The 14,817-nt window shown below is 40.4% G+C and overlaps 1 protein-coding gene across 3 annotated transcripts in view; it reads right to left on the bottom strand.

Annotated features, from left to right (window-relative positions):
* The window catches only part of CUBN (cubilin), a 250,170-nt gene that overhangs the window by 172,105 nt on the left and 63,248 nt on the right, over positions 1-14,817 (bottom strand). For all 3 annotated transcript variants that reach the window (XM_036023812.1, XM_028507866.2, XM_036023821.1), the window contains exon 27: positions 13,711-13,898. In XM_036023812.1, the coding sequence (XP_035879705.1) occupies positions 13,711-13,898 (188 nt within the window). The remainder of the gene's footprint in view (positions 1-13,710; positions 13,899-14,817) is intronic.

Raw genomic sequence — 14,817 nt, 5'->3', positions numbered from 1 at the left:
AATGTTTGTGGATTCCTGCTAACTATTAGGGTGGAAGACATAAAGCCAAAAGCGCATCACTGACAGATAATCTGTCTTACCATGTCTGTAAGACTAAGGGCTTTACAGGGACTTTACAGGTCACTGGACCCCAAGTCTGGAGGAACCCAGAAGCAGCTCATGGTCTCTCAGCGGGAATCGAGTGGATGAGCTGCAAGCACTCAGAACAGAAACGTGATTTTCAAGTGCCTCTTCATGACTAAATTGTTTTTTATTTTTAAAATTTGTGATAAATGAATAAAATTGTAACTAATTGTCTCATGTGTATGAGTTTGGATATATAAATTGACTTCAAAACTCATTTTAGAAACACAGTAACAACTAAAACTCAGCCCTTTCTATTTTTGATTGGCATCTAATGCACACTTTTTAAAACTATTATTTTTCTTATTTACTTGAAAATTTTCTGGGAGATTATTTTCTATAGTGAAGTATTAATTTTAACAATTAATTAAATGGAGTTCATGTAGATAAATTAAATCAAGAATTTCTTGAGATAATGTCATTAAAATAGGGAGAAACTTAAAAAAATGGTACATTTTCTTTTATACATCTTTACAAACTCCAAAAATATTACCCTTCAGAGTCTAATATGTAATGGAAATAATTCACCTGCCATGAGGGGGAGCTCTAGGTGTAGTAGGGAATCCCCTAATAATTGTAAAGAACAAAAATTCTAGTCAGTATAAGGAAGATAGTTAAATTTCTAAGAACTGTATTTAATGAGTGCATACAGTGGTTTTTGAAAGTCAATGTCTCCAATACAGGATTGGAATTGAACTAGAAGCAGGAAAGAAATTTTACTATGGGAGCACAGCAGGGCGTATCCGGTGTGATCGGGGCCCAGGTTCACTGTTTAGTTCAGCTCTGACATTTGATTAGATATTACATTGTGAATGTTACTGAACCTCTGTAATTAAAAGTTCTTTATAAACTTGGCATCATGGTGGTTCTTATGTGGTTGTTTTAAATAGCAAATGAGATGAATCATGCATTAGGTTAAATGTGAGGACTGGCATGTGGAATATGCTCAAAATGTTATTCTTACTCTTGGTTGGAAGCAAAGGAAAGCATTTTTCCCAAAGAAACCAGTCCAGAAATAACTTTGAGAGACAAAATACGACGGCTAGAGAGAACTCAAGCTGACTTATGTACATTTCACAGAAATCATCCCTGACTGAGCAGACAGGGAAGCCACAAATCAGTGAATCACTTGTGAGGAGACGGGCAGCCGTGGCTTGCAGCACGCTGCTAACCCGGCCCAGTGATACATGGAGGCTGAGCCCATTCCTGATGGGTGGGGTGCACAGCCCAACACAAAGCATATCGTAGAGAAAAAGTAAACATGGTGTGTGTGTCAGATGGAGGGAGATGGTAGCTCATGATGGGAGATGGCAATGAAGGGAACATTAGAAAATTTGCCAGGGCTGCCCTGGTAAGGTACACAGGGGTGAAGAAAATGTCTCCATGTGTGTTTCTTCCTGTTGCAGCCTCCTCTGCCCTTGCTGCCCCACCCACCTACAGCGCTAGCTGCTTAGTCACTGGAGCTCCAACAGGGTGGAGATTGGTGAATTCTTGGAGCATCTCTTCTGATGTCCCCACCCTGACAAAACAGCTGTAACAGGATCCATGGGAACTGCTTCATTAGACCGGTTATTAAGAATGTTATTGCCGAAGTTTACTCACAAATCTCCTGGATAAACTTGGCGCTTCCAGAGTTTACTTTAAATGTGAAGGGCTTTGAACTGTTCCTGTAACAACAGTAGAAATTGCCAAACAAGCATCATAGAGTAGGGCAAAATGCTCCCATCATGGAGAAAAGCCCAGGGGGTAAAAATTGATCAAACTGTGGAGCATAAATTAGATGAAAGTTGAAGAGGAGAGCTAACGAGCAGAGCATGGCGGACTCTAGATGGCTCTGTGATGGCCCCAGGAGGTCAAGTCTTGTTCACTAGTAGTAAGCGGTTAGGCAGATGTGAGCAGAGCAAGGACAACAGGCCAAGCATGTAACATCACCATGTGGAAAGCCCCGGGTGCTTTGCAACAGGCAAAACTGGGAAAACTAGGACCTTGCCCACAGGGTGCCTTTCTTCCCCTACCACATGGCTGGGCATGCAGTTTAGACTCCCTGACCTTTGCTATCGCTAGTCATGTGATTAGGACCCTCCCCTGACCCTTCCTCCCCTAGCATGCCACAAGTCCTGCATTAGACTGCCTGAGAGGAGGAGCAAGGGGGCAGGAGAATAGCCTCACAGGACTCCCATGCAGGCCCCTGCACCACCACTCCCTCAGGCATGAAGCCCTCAAGAGAATGAGGTTCTGACCTGCATCAAATGATCTCAGAAGCAGAGCCTTGCATCTGTTGACCACAGAGGCAGTTTTGCTCAAACTAGAGATGACAGTTAGGTCTCACTTGTGTTTCAGCTCCAGGCCCAGAAAAGCAGCAAGGCCAGGTCAGGTGATGCCATGGCTGACAACAGGACCAGCTGCGATGACTAGTGACATCCTGCCCTAGTGCTGACCAATCAATACAGACCATGATCCTGAAAGGACACACCTGGAAAGCCAATGAATATTCTACCGAGATCTGCCCCTGAGACCTCCCCTAAAGTCTTGGCCTCTAAAACCCTCAAGAGAAGAGCCCAGGGCGAGCTCTCGCTCTCTAGATCACTCCTGCTCAACTCTCAGTGCCCAGTGTGCTTTGCTCTCTTTCTCCTAAGCTTCAAGGGTCCTCCTTTTGCCTCTGTAACTTGTTTGCTGAGCCCACGCCCAGCTGGCTCACTTTTCCTATTTCCGTGACTTTCTTAATAAACTTGCACTGTGATTTGAGTTCCTTGGCTCTGAATTCTTCTTTCAGCTGAACTCAAGAACCAAGGTTGCTGAACTGAGGTCCAGTCACTGATAACAACTGGTGCTGTTTCGCCACCAATGATTAGACTCACGGCCATGCACAGTGTACTCCGATGCACGGACAGACACCTCCCCCCAGGCGCAGGAAAGCCATGCAGCCATGTGCTGACCGGGCGGGGCAGGAAATGTGAAACACCCATCTAAAATTAAACCATTACTCAGAATGCTGGGCATTGCATGACAGCATGAAACCCACCAAAAGACCACATTCGCAGTTACTCTGTGTCACTTGGAATCAGAGGTCTGTTTCACACACAGACCAGATAGTCTCCTTTCCAGGCAGTGGCTGGTTGTCGTCTGCTCTTAACAGTGCATTTACAGTTTTATTTCTCCTTTCTTCCTATTACTCATTTTAGAAGCTACAGAGGCTGATTTGGGTTGGGGTTTTTTTTTTTCATTTTTAAAAATCATTGTCTAATCATGATTGTGTGCAAAAGCTGTAACTACAAAGATGTTTATGCCTGCATTGTTTAGAACAGTAGATATTTAAAAAGATTCTAAATGCCCTACAACAAGAACTGGTGGCTGCATTTCGATGCTAGAAGATACAATGATGTAAATAGCATGCTGTGTCTAGTAAACGACCTGCAGAAATGCTCACAAGCTCTTGCTACATGGGAGAGAAAATCATTCTAGGATAGTGTGTACAGGATGGTGCCCTTCTGAATATTAACACAAAGTAAATATATAGGGAAAGACTATAGGAAATAAATACAACCAAATATTATTAGTAGTGATGTAATTTAGGTTATTTTTATTTTATATAGGCTTTTCTAGATTTTCCAAATTTCTTGCAATGACTATATGTATATTCCTGTGTGATCAGATAAGCTTATTTTTAAAGCATTATTTTTTTTTAAGATTTTATTCATCCATTTTCAGGGAGGGAAGGAAGGCGGGGGGGAGAGAGAGAGAGAGAGAGAGAGAGAGAGAGAGAGAGAGGGAGACATCAATGTGCGTTGCTGGGGGTTATGGCCTGTAACCCAGGAATGTACCCTGGCTGGGAATCGAACCTGGGACACTGGTTCCCAGCCCGCGCTCAATCCACTGAGCTACACCAGCCAGGGTTTAAAGCATTATTTTTGACATAACATTCTCAGTATCCAGTTGGTCTAGTAAAAACATTATATTGTGTATCTCCATGGTCTTTTATATGTATCTCAAGACTATGCATGAAAATTAGCCCACTAAAATGTTATTATATAAGGTCATCTCCCCCAGTATTCATTTAAAACCATATTTTGTCTCCAGTGCTTCCTTTTTTATAGTAACTAAGTTTTTATTATTAATTAGACTAATTCTTTATTTAAAAAGAAGTTCTTCAGATGTCCAGGGACTGAATACTTCTCACAAGCCTGAGTTGTGAGAGTCACTGATGAGGCCTAAATGCCTATTTCCCTCCCGTAGTGGTAAGTGACAGGCTTTGAAAGCCAAGCATACCCTCCTGTGGCCACACGAACATTTAACTCCATGAACTGCAGCCTTCCTCCTGCCAACTGGACTGTTCCAGTGAAACACTAAACATTTTTTAAGAATTATTCTGCCTCCTAAACGCCTCACCATCTGCTACAGATGGACTCAGCAACAGGAAGGAATATGGTTCACAGGCCAGTGTGGGATCACAGGACCCTGAGCGGGAAGGCTCTGAGAGCCGCGGCACTGACTCTGCCCCAACTCAGGGAAGATGGGGAAAGAACACCTGTGAAATAGTAAATATGAGAGCTAAAGGGTAAAGATGACAGTTTTTTTAAAAAAAACTTCTGAAATGTTATAATTGGAAATCTTTCCTATTTTAAAGCAGACAATCAATACAATTCACTGAGCCCACAACAATCTCTAATGTTAAAACCTGGCATTCTGATCACTGTGTTCTTACTCCTGCCGTGTGCCTGTTAGACAATGGAGGAGACCTTCCACTTTCTCGCCCCGGTGGCCTTGCTCTGCAGAGCTAAGGAAGGACTGCCAGGAAAGTAAGGTGGATAGAGTAATTTTGAGTTCTGAGCATCTAAGGTAATTTTTAGTGGCCTCTGAGTAGTGTGGAAATTATCAGTAGATCGGATTATTATTCCTGACTCTGTCCTTCATGTTCAAGAGACTACTGAGGGGAAACACACAGTTTCTTTTGAATCTGAGAGCAGAGGCTCTCCTTTGAAGGCTGGTGGTTTGCCTCATTAACTGCAGAAAATTAACACAATGGCATGAAAACTCTTCATTGTGAGGGATGGTCAAAAATGAACAGCATTTCCTCTTGAGAAGAGGGATATGAATCACACTGAAATATCTCTCCTTTTAATTTCTATAATTAAATAACATTTTATTCAGGCAACTTTAGACTTCAAAAAGATCTTATAAAATGCTTCTTGTTACCCTTAATGACACTACAAAGTATTTGGCTTAATTAACCAATAGATACACTTACTTAATTCGAAACTCCTTTGGAATCCAGATCAAGCTTAGCGCAATGCTAGACTCATACCTGGTATAGAGACATAGAGTTGTTTGGTATACTCTTGTCACTGTTTGTACAAGTTTTTGAATAGCAGTTGTACTCAGAACTGAAATAACTTATCTCTGAATTCTAAGCAAAAGGCCAGGCGTCTTAGAAGCAAACTTTCTCTGACAGACAGTTCAGGAAGCATGACTCATCTGCTCAGGAAGTGTTTAAGGAGGCGCCATGGTGATAAAAGGCAGCTCAGACCCACTGCTGCTAAGGCATAAAATCTCGTCTGCTTCTCTGCAGTTCTCCAACTGAACAAGAGGATTTTAACTGCCACACTTCTTAGATTTAGATATAGAATCCCTGTGACTTTCGCAGGGCGGCCAAGGCCAGCCAACAGTTGAGGGTGGGCCCCCACCACCCCTTCTTAGAGCACTTACTAACGAGAGCTTACAATCGTGAGTCTTCCACTGTCCCTTTGAGAAGTGTATGTATCTCCAACAGTTCAGGAGGGTCTTTCTCAAGGATCTGAAAACCATTCCTTCGAAACGTCATCATCAGGAAGGAAAGGCCCCATCTCCCAGCCTCCGTGGGAGGAAGAACCCTAACTCCCGTCACTGCCTGACTTCCACCAGGCTCGGCTGGCTTGACCACATTTGACCGTCCAAACGTTTGCAGTCTTTCACCTCCTGACTCTGCAGGAGCCCGACCAGCGCCCTCCCAACTCCCTCATTCTCCCTTTAAAAGGCCTGTTCATATCTGTACAAACTGAAGTTGAGTTTGGCTCAACTGGCCCTCTTCCCCACTGCAGTAGTACATTACCAGTCCAAATCTGCCCTTCCCACTGTAACCAGTGTCTGCCTTTATCCTTGACAGTCCTTCAAACACAACTTTCCTGAGTGAAACCTCCAGCTTCCTTCACGTCTTGTTCAGCTATTCTTACTCAGGACAACTTCCCTGACCCACAGATGAGCTTGGTGCTCCTGTTTCAGGCCATTGGAGCACCCAATAATATTCCCTGATAGCACGTAATACAGCTTGTAATTAAATTTGTACTGTGTGATAACCTGATTAACATCTGTCTCCTCCGTGAAGACAAGAAAAACTGATGCTAAAACAGTTATATTTCTATAGCCTATGTGTCTAAAATACATTTGGATAACTGAATGAAGGGAGAAATGAATGAGCAATGCATATTTATGATAGTGGAAGCTTGAGGAAGTACCACAGCACAAACAGAACAAAGGAAAAAAAGCCCTATTTATGTTTAATTCAGCTTTCCCAGATTTATTAGAATTTGGGTATCTTGGTGAAATATCTATCAGTATTTGTTGCAGAAAGAGCTATAGGATTTTCCCACAGCTCTTTGTGACTTCCCCTTGTCTGGGTTCCTGAATTACCATGTGGAAAGCAAGGAATACCTGCACTGAACTTGGATGTGACTGAGAAATAAACTTCTATCAAGTGTCTTGAGAATTTAAGAGTTCTCTGCAACAACAGCTAGAATTACCTTCACTAACTACAATGTCACTGGGGCCTGACCTTTCACAGTCACAGCTGGAAAATGTTGCTCAGGCTGCAGACTTAGAAAACAGGGATATTGATGATATTTTCATCCATTCTTTTATTTTAAATGCATTATTTTGTACTTGAAAGGAGGACTGGGAGTGTAACAAACGATGATATAAACATCTGGTGAACACGATGACATCAGCAAGAGGATTTGGCAAGAGGTGAAATGAATCTCATAAAGAGTAGTGGGAAATGCATTTGGCAGGAGTCACGGACGCGATGAAGAGGACCTGAAACTGACATAATGGAAAAGGAAGAGGTACAAAAGGATGTGATGGAAGACAATAGTGGCAAAGGTGCCAAACAAGGAAAGAGGGGAGAACGTTTAGGATCAGAATTCAAATACTTTAAAGCACATCTGACATTTCTACATAATGAGATAAATACAATAACAATATCTCCAGGCCTTGATGAGATAAAGTATATAATTCCGCTATGGCAATTGGAAAATAAGACCTGTTGACAAAGAAACTTTAGTAGCATTCAAAGGTGTATGTTAAGAGGATACCTATTAAAATACTTATAATTTCCCAAAAGAGAGCTTTGAAGTGAGGATACAACCTGCTGTCACAGTAGAAGTGGGCTACAGACTCGGGGCATGGGGGCTCGCATATTGAAATCCCCAGAGATTTTGATCGAGTGGGTTGGGGTGAGGTCTAGGAATATGTTTTACAGCAAGATCCCCAGGTGATTCTGGAATGCAGAATGCAGCCAGATTTAGCAGCTGGTTGTAGGGGCTTTATCCTCTAGTATCAGCCTGTTCCTCACTAGAGACCACAATTTTTAACAAAGGAAAAAAGGAAGCAAAAAGAGATAAAGGGGATGACCATGGGGAGATAATTTCAACCATCCAGACATCTCTCAGATGTCTCTTGTGATACCTGAGTAATTTTTTCCACGTCCTTCTCTCTCAGAGTGTAGGCAGTGAGGACAAGTGCTGCCTGTGCTAATTCTGCCCAGCAAAGAAGTGGTTGCTAACGCAGAAGTGACCAAAATGTCAGGAGAGCAGGGTCGAGTTCCTTGGTGCCTGTGAGCACTGCACACATTAGTCACAGGCCTCGGGTTTGGGGGAACCCGACTTTGAAAAGAGATCTGTGCCCACAGACCAGTGAAAGAAACAAGGGAAGCCACAGGAAAAGGAAAGAGTCCACAAAGTCAAGAATAACTTTTACAGCAATAAAAGGTAAAACTTCTGAAAAAAATCAATTAGGAAGAATTCATACAGCTACATAAGAGCGTTCTGACCATTTTATGAGCATACATACAAGTTAGCCAACTTTGGGAAACAACACAGTTAGGGGAAAAAAATGTCTGTTTTTTAAAGCAATCATTAGGACAAAGAAAGACAGAGATGTGGGTTGGGCCAGCACCAGCAGAAGACAGCATAGCATGCTGAAGGGGAAGTAGAAACTTGCCTCATGTGGTTTTGCAACTGGAAGAAGAAACACTGAAATCCAATTTAGAAGATAAGATGATCAAACTTCTAAAAGAATTTTTTCAGGTTTAAATGAATTGCATACTGCAGCACTGAAAGTTACAGTCACTGCAGAACTAACTTTGTAATCTTGCTGAACGCATGTAAGAAATGTTTTAGCATGACAGCGGAAGCCATGGCCCTGCCTCTGCCCACACATGTGACTGGTGGGCAGAGACAGGTGTGTGATCTGGCCGTGCTGCCTGGAGAGGCACCTGTCCACACACCAGCTAAACTCACACCTTTGCTGTCACGCTCAAAAAGGTGAGCCACCTGTGAGGCTAATTTGTTGACCAGGCAAGATCTGGTTGGTTGTAAGTACTTGAGATGAAAGGTCACCTAAAGATGTAAAGTCATGGCTGAGGTGGCCATATTGAAGCTAAAATTGTGAGGTTGCAGAAATCCAGGACGTTTTTAGGGAGAGAGGTGGGAATGGCGTGTGCAATGCAGGGAGAAGCAACAAAGCAGTGAGGCAGACAGGAGCATCCACTAAGCTGCTTTCTTTTCTACCTTCTCCCAGCTTTCCAGTTTATTCTGTGTGTCATGAGGCTTCTCACTTTCCTCAGAGTAGCAGTCCTTTCACAAACATTAATTTTTCCTACAGGGTTCAGTTGGAGTGTGTACCTGCAACCAAGACTATAAAGCAGAACAATGAAAAAAGAGGACTGCCAGAGGTCTGAAGGAAAAATGATTCAACTTCCAAAATGTGGGAGAGATTTTGGAACCTCACAGATGAGTAAAATTGACAGTAATTTTTTTCAAAAATTCTAAACTGGATGCTAAAAATAATTTGTCAGCAATAACAAAGAAGTGATTATAATAAATGACTACTGCTTCTCCATGAAGAAGCCGTGCTAAAATAATATAATTTCTCTTTGTGACAGTGTCAGCAAAGTGGCAGATCCAAGGGTTTCTAGGACACTCCCTCATGTCACTTCTGAGGGGGACAGAAAACTGGAAGAATGCATAGATAAAGGATATGTGGTATTATAGTTAAGAGCATCGGCCTGGAGCCACAGAGCCTGGTAGAAAGCTTGGCTTTGCTGCCTATAATCTTTGTGATTGTGGACAATGTAGGTGTTTACCTCAACTGTCTCACCCACAAAATGTGTATAATATTTCCTGTATTACAGGGTTGCTGTCATCATTACCTAGCAAATAGTAAGTGCTCGATAAAGATCAGCTATTACTATTACCAAGCTGTTTGAATGGTGCTATTGTAAAAGTGTCCAATAATAGATCATTTAAATCGAAGAAACCTATCATTTTGGAGTATTGGAAATAGGCACCATTTGGTCTGACATTTTTATCAATTACTTTTGAGGAACTAGCAGGCCAATGGCCAAAGGGCCTCTATACAAATGACTAGTGCTCTAAAGGCTGGAGAGTCAGGATTTAGAGGAATCGTCAAATATAATTTACTAGGAATAATATCCTGGGGTTGGCTATGCAGCCACTATAATTCATGTAAAAATGACTTAGAGAGTATAGGTCTTAATGTAGTCCAGCATTGTGACTTGACTAACAATAAATTCATTTAACCTCAGCCTACTTATATCAGAAGTATATGAGCCAGGTGATATAGTCCTAGCATACTCAGTCCTGGATTGGTTAGTTGGGGTGTTACATCCAGTCCCAGGCCACATTTTAAGAGACACTGACATACAAGAGAACATGCAAAGGTGGGTGTGCCATGGAAGCTTGCTACTTGAGGACAGTTAGGGAAATGAAGGATAAGGACTGGGGTACAGAGGCCAAGACTTAACGATGATTTGTTTGAGCAAACTCAGACACTGAATTCATGCCTCTTCACTCTACAGTCTTGTTCCTGCTCCCACCGTCCCTCACACACTGCTCTGCCCAGAGTCACTTTGCTCTCCAAGGGACACTGCTCAACCCTGACCTTTCTTGACCCTGTCGGAGAATCTCACCTGATTGATTGCTGTCACCATCTAATATAATCTCTTCCCTCAGTTTCCATAACATAAAAATCTCCTAGTTTCCCCCTTCCTTTTCTCACCACGCACATGCTCCAAGTTGACCTAATACATGCCCTGGCCTCCCTGTACACCTGTGTGCTGATTTCTCCCAAATCCATCACTTCTGCTTGTATATGCACTCACCTATAAAAATCTCCTCTTCCATATGGAGACTGAGACTCAAAATAAAAATGAAAAAATGAAATCAAGTTGTAAAACACAGGAAGAATTCCCATAACTGTATGAGCAATATGGTGTTACTCCTTTAAGCAAATGACCCTTCCTCCCATTAAATACTTCATTTCCAAATCTTAATCATTTATTTTTGCCCAGAAGACAAAATAATGAGGAATGGATTAGATTCCCAATGGGCTTATACCAACCCACACCTCTCAGCAAAGTTGGGCACAATGTCCACCCAGCACCTAATCAAGTCCTTTCATAGTTTCAGTTTTATTAATTCAAAATAATTCAATTCTGGCTGCAGTAATAGCCACTCAATTGATACTTGGCTCAGTCACTTGAAAAAAAGAACCTTTAACTCCAAGTTATTAAAATAATGAACACTAGAGTTTGTGTTCAAGGCTTTGCTCTCCTTTAACAGTTATTTGTGTTTTTAAATTTTCCATCATAGACCAGCCATTGTAGAGATTGCTATTGCCCCTTGGCTTGAAGAAATGGAAAAAATCTCCTCCCTCTGTCAAGAGCGTCATTCCTTGGAAGCCCTTGCTGAACTTCTGGTTCTCATTCTGTATTTTCGCTGCTTTCCCCATCAGTGTTGCACAAGACAGATGGCACACCCATACCGTCGTCCATGAGGGGCCTCTCATGAGCTGCTCTGCAGTCATTGGAACAAGTATTTTTTTATTTAACAGTTTACAAACACCTCCAAAAGTTATCTGATGGGCCTTGTTACTGTTCCTCAAGTTAGTCCAGAGGTAGGCAGTCTAGGCCCTGGAAAGGTTTCATTTCATTTCCTCCGCATTCTTACTGCCGAAGCCTCCTTTAAAGTCTAGTTCAAAAGTTCCCTCTTCACTGCAGCTTTCTCCATCATGTTTTATCAAGTCGCAACCTGGGGCCTAGCACATTGTAACATATGCACTGCTGCAAGGCCGTGAGATCTATTTCAGTCTGTGCTCAAAGTGACAGTATTACAATGACTGTGTAGGACTTATACCAAAAGGCCAGTTTGGAATTCACTTTTTTCTCATTAGTTAGTAGCTATCATTAGGCTGATGTTAAAATATGGCCGTGATATTCAATTTCCCCTGACCTTACTAAACTCTTATAACAACTTAAGAGTTTAAGAGATTCCAACTCTATAAGCCATCCCTGGGTTATAAAGTTAGTAGAAAACAGCTTCCACCTTCACAGATCTTGGAGTCCAGTAGGGCATATGGATACAATCACAACTGGTAAAACTATAGTATAGCCTGCTGTGTTTGTGGTATGAACAGGGGCTTTGAAAGCAACTTTGCAACTTTTTTTGTAAAGAATCATCAAGATCTCACCATGTGAAGAAAAGAAAAAATGGCTCCCCTGGCCAGGTAGCTCAGGTGGTTAGAGCATTGTCCCGACATGCCAAGGTTGTGGGTTTGATCCCTGGTCAGGGCACATACAAGAATCCTCAATGAATGGATAAATAAGTGGAACAACAAATCCATGTCTACCTGTGTCTTTCTTTCTCTTTCTCTCTCCCTCTCTGTCTCTCTCTTTCTCTCTGTAAAATTCAATTAAAAGATTTTTAGAAAAAGAAAAAGTGGCCACTCCAGGTAACTGAGAAAAGCACACCATTATTAAGCTTGTGAAGACCATCTAAACACTAGATCAAGGAAAATGGACTTAAAAACTGTTGTCAAGTTCATACTTCTGTTTGTTTTATTTGTATCATGTTATCTTTAAATACTAGTAAATATAACTTTCTAATGGGTAAACACCTTGGCTACTATTTCTATAACATTGAACTTTTCAAAATACAACGCGAGGGTTCTTTAACCTATACAATTATCCCTCAACCAGGCAGTCCACGTAGTCAGGATCTCAGAAAACCTCTCAAAGTATAGGAAGCTTCTCTTTTTCATTTTGAAAGAGAAAAGTGCTATTCAGAAAAGAAATGCTAACTTTGAACAACCTCAATTGACAGTAGTTTTTTTTAAGAATTGGTAAAAAGAGGGTTAAAAGTGTTACAAGGATAAAGTATTTTTTTTCCTGAGAATATGTCATCAAAATTACAAATGCTGAATGTTGGGAGTCTTTACAAGAAAGACCTCTGGAAGTCGCTGATCACCTTACAGAGAAATACACGGAACCACTGCGCTGCAGATAGACAGGATGGGGGAGGTGTCCTAGTATTATCTGAGTTGGTACTTGTTACTTCAGAAAAGACTTCTATTGAAAACTTCATTCAATTTACTGTATATTAACAATGAAGATGAGTATAAAAATGACATGTTAGATGATTCAAAAAGTAATTTTATTAATGATGAAAACTAGATGTCAACATATATGTAAATTGTTTGAGTAAACAATTAATTACTTCATGAAGTGTGAGAGTAGAAATCAATATTTCTAAATTAATATGATACTTTATAAACATATATTTTATACATGAATGCATAATTAATTAACAAAATAAAATAGCTGCCTCCCTTTACAATCTATAGCCCTAAAATGTTGAAGAGAAAAGTTAGCAAAAAGGCTCTTGTAAATAAAATATCTTATGAAAATAGCAGATTACCTCATATTTTGAGTTCCCTAATTTTCAAGCAACTTTTATTGCATAGCATTGTATATAGAGAGTTGAGTAAGAGTCACTGGTGGTCATTATTATAACAAACAGAAACTTCTGTTTTACAAAAAAAAAATTAACTAAAATGTGCATAAATTCATGGAAACATACCATGATTCTTAGTATCAGGCAAATTAAATAAAGCCATGAAATCCAACCATTTTTCTGATCTCTTGTTTATAGAGAGAAAACATAAAAACAACTGATAAAAAATAGAAGTTATTCTTCTACTTCTGTATTATTTAAATAATATGAGGCCATTCAGTCCAGAAATTATAATGAAACCTAAAAACATAGATAGTTCTTTGTGTATATAATTTAGGAAATTAAATATTAAGATAAGGCAGAGAATATCCATGAATATTCTTGTTAAACACCGTGGCTAGTTGGTGTATTACAGGTGTGTAGGATAGGGTTAGGAATTTGGTTCTGCAAAACATTACTACTCCTAGTTTGGCTTGCCAAACATGATCAGAAAAGACAGTGATTTACTTAGCTTCAGAATACATACCTCTAAATAGTCTGTGGAGCAGTTTATGTGATTTTCCAAATCAAAGTCTAAAAATGTGTAATTCACAGTGTTGCCAGTTGTTGCTTGGATGGTCCAGTTGCAACGTTGATTTTCAGAGTAGGGGTTTGGAAAATGTATACTCTCTAAGATGCCATGGGTTTGATTCACAATCATCACGTTCTTACATGCTGGAAAAAATAACCATGATTGTTAGGATCCACTATCAAATATGTTAAAATTGCTCCAAGATGTGTGTGAGATTTCTTTTTTAAAGATCTAGGTTTAAAAAGTGTACGTGTGTATGTGTGTTTCACAATATATATATTTGATGTGGTATTTTTAGAGTGAAAGGGTCTCCACTAGAACAAATGTGCAATAATGCTTAAGTGAATTCACCAACTTTAGAGGATCATGAAAATTGCCTTTGTTACACGGGCATCCTATTCCTGTGATTTGGTGGAATGCTGAATAGCTCAGCGCTGCTCAGAGATCTGTTTGTTTAGAGAAGTGCATTAAACATTCTATGCTTCTGTTTGTCTAACTTTAACATTTAGAAGGGACAGAAATCTTGACCTTTAAATTCAACAGTTTAAAAACACAAAGTTCTATGTGAATGCTAAAAATGAATAACAACATGGCTTTGTTGAATTCAAAAGTCAGCATGAAATTCACAATAAAGGCTCCACTATTCCTCTAGTTAGTCATCAGGAAGTACCAAACAAATAGGGGAATGTACAGGATTTAAAGAAAAATGAAAGTCTTAAACTTTTAAAAAAGTCTTCAATCCAATGGTGGCATTTTCTTCAGGTTATTTTTCAACCAAACTATCCTAGGTAACTGTGGACTAGGTATGGTTTGTCCTGGCAGTCAGTACCAAATTCAACCAAACCTAATGATTTGTCTTTATTATATCATCTGCCTGATGTGTAATAAAAAATGGGAAAATAAATCTTACATTGAAAAAGTTATCTCTGAAGAATGTGGGTCATATGCATTTCTCCCACCACACAGCATCCTGGCAAATGCCTGGAGCACCATTTCTAAACTTTGGTTTGAAAAAGTAAACACTTGTGGCTCTTCAAAAAATCTTCCTTTGCTGGAGTGGGG

This window comes from Phyllostomus discolor, chromosome 1 (assembly GCF_004126475.2).
Source record: "Phyllostomus discolor isolate MPI-MPIP mPhyDis1 chromosome 1, mPhyDis1.pri.v3, whole genome shotgun sequence".
Taxonomy (NCBI): domain Eukaryota; kingdom Metazoa; phylum Chordata; class Mammalia; order Chiroptera; family Phyllostomidae; genus Phyllostomus; species Phyllostomus discolor.
The sequence above is the reverse complement of the archived record's forward strand: the minus strand, read 5'-3'. Positions and strand labels throughout refer to the sequence as shown.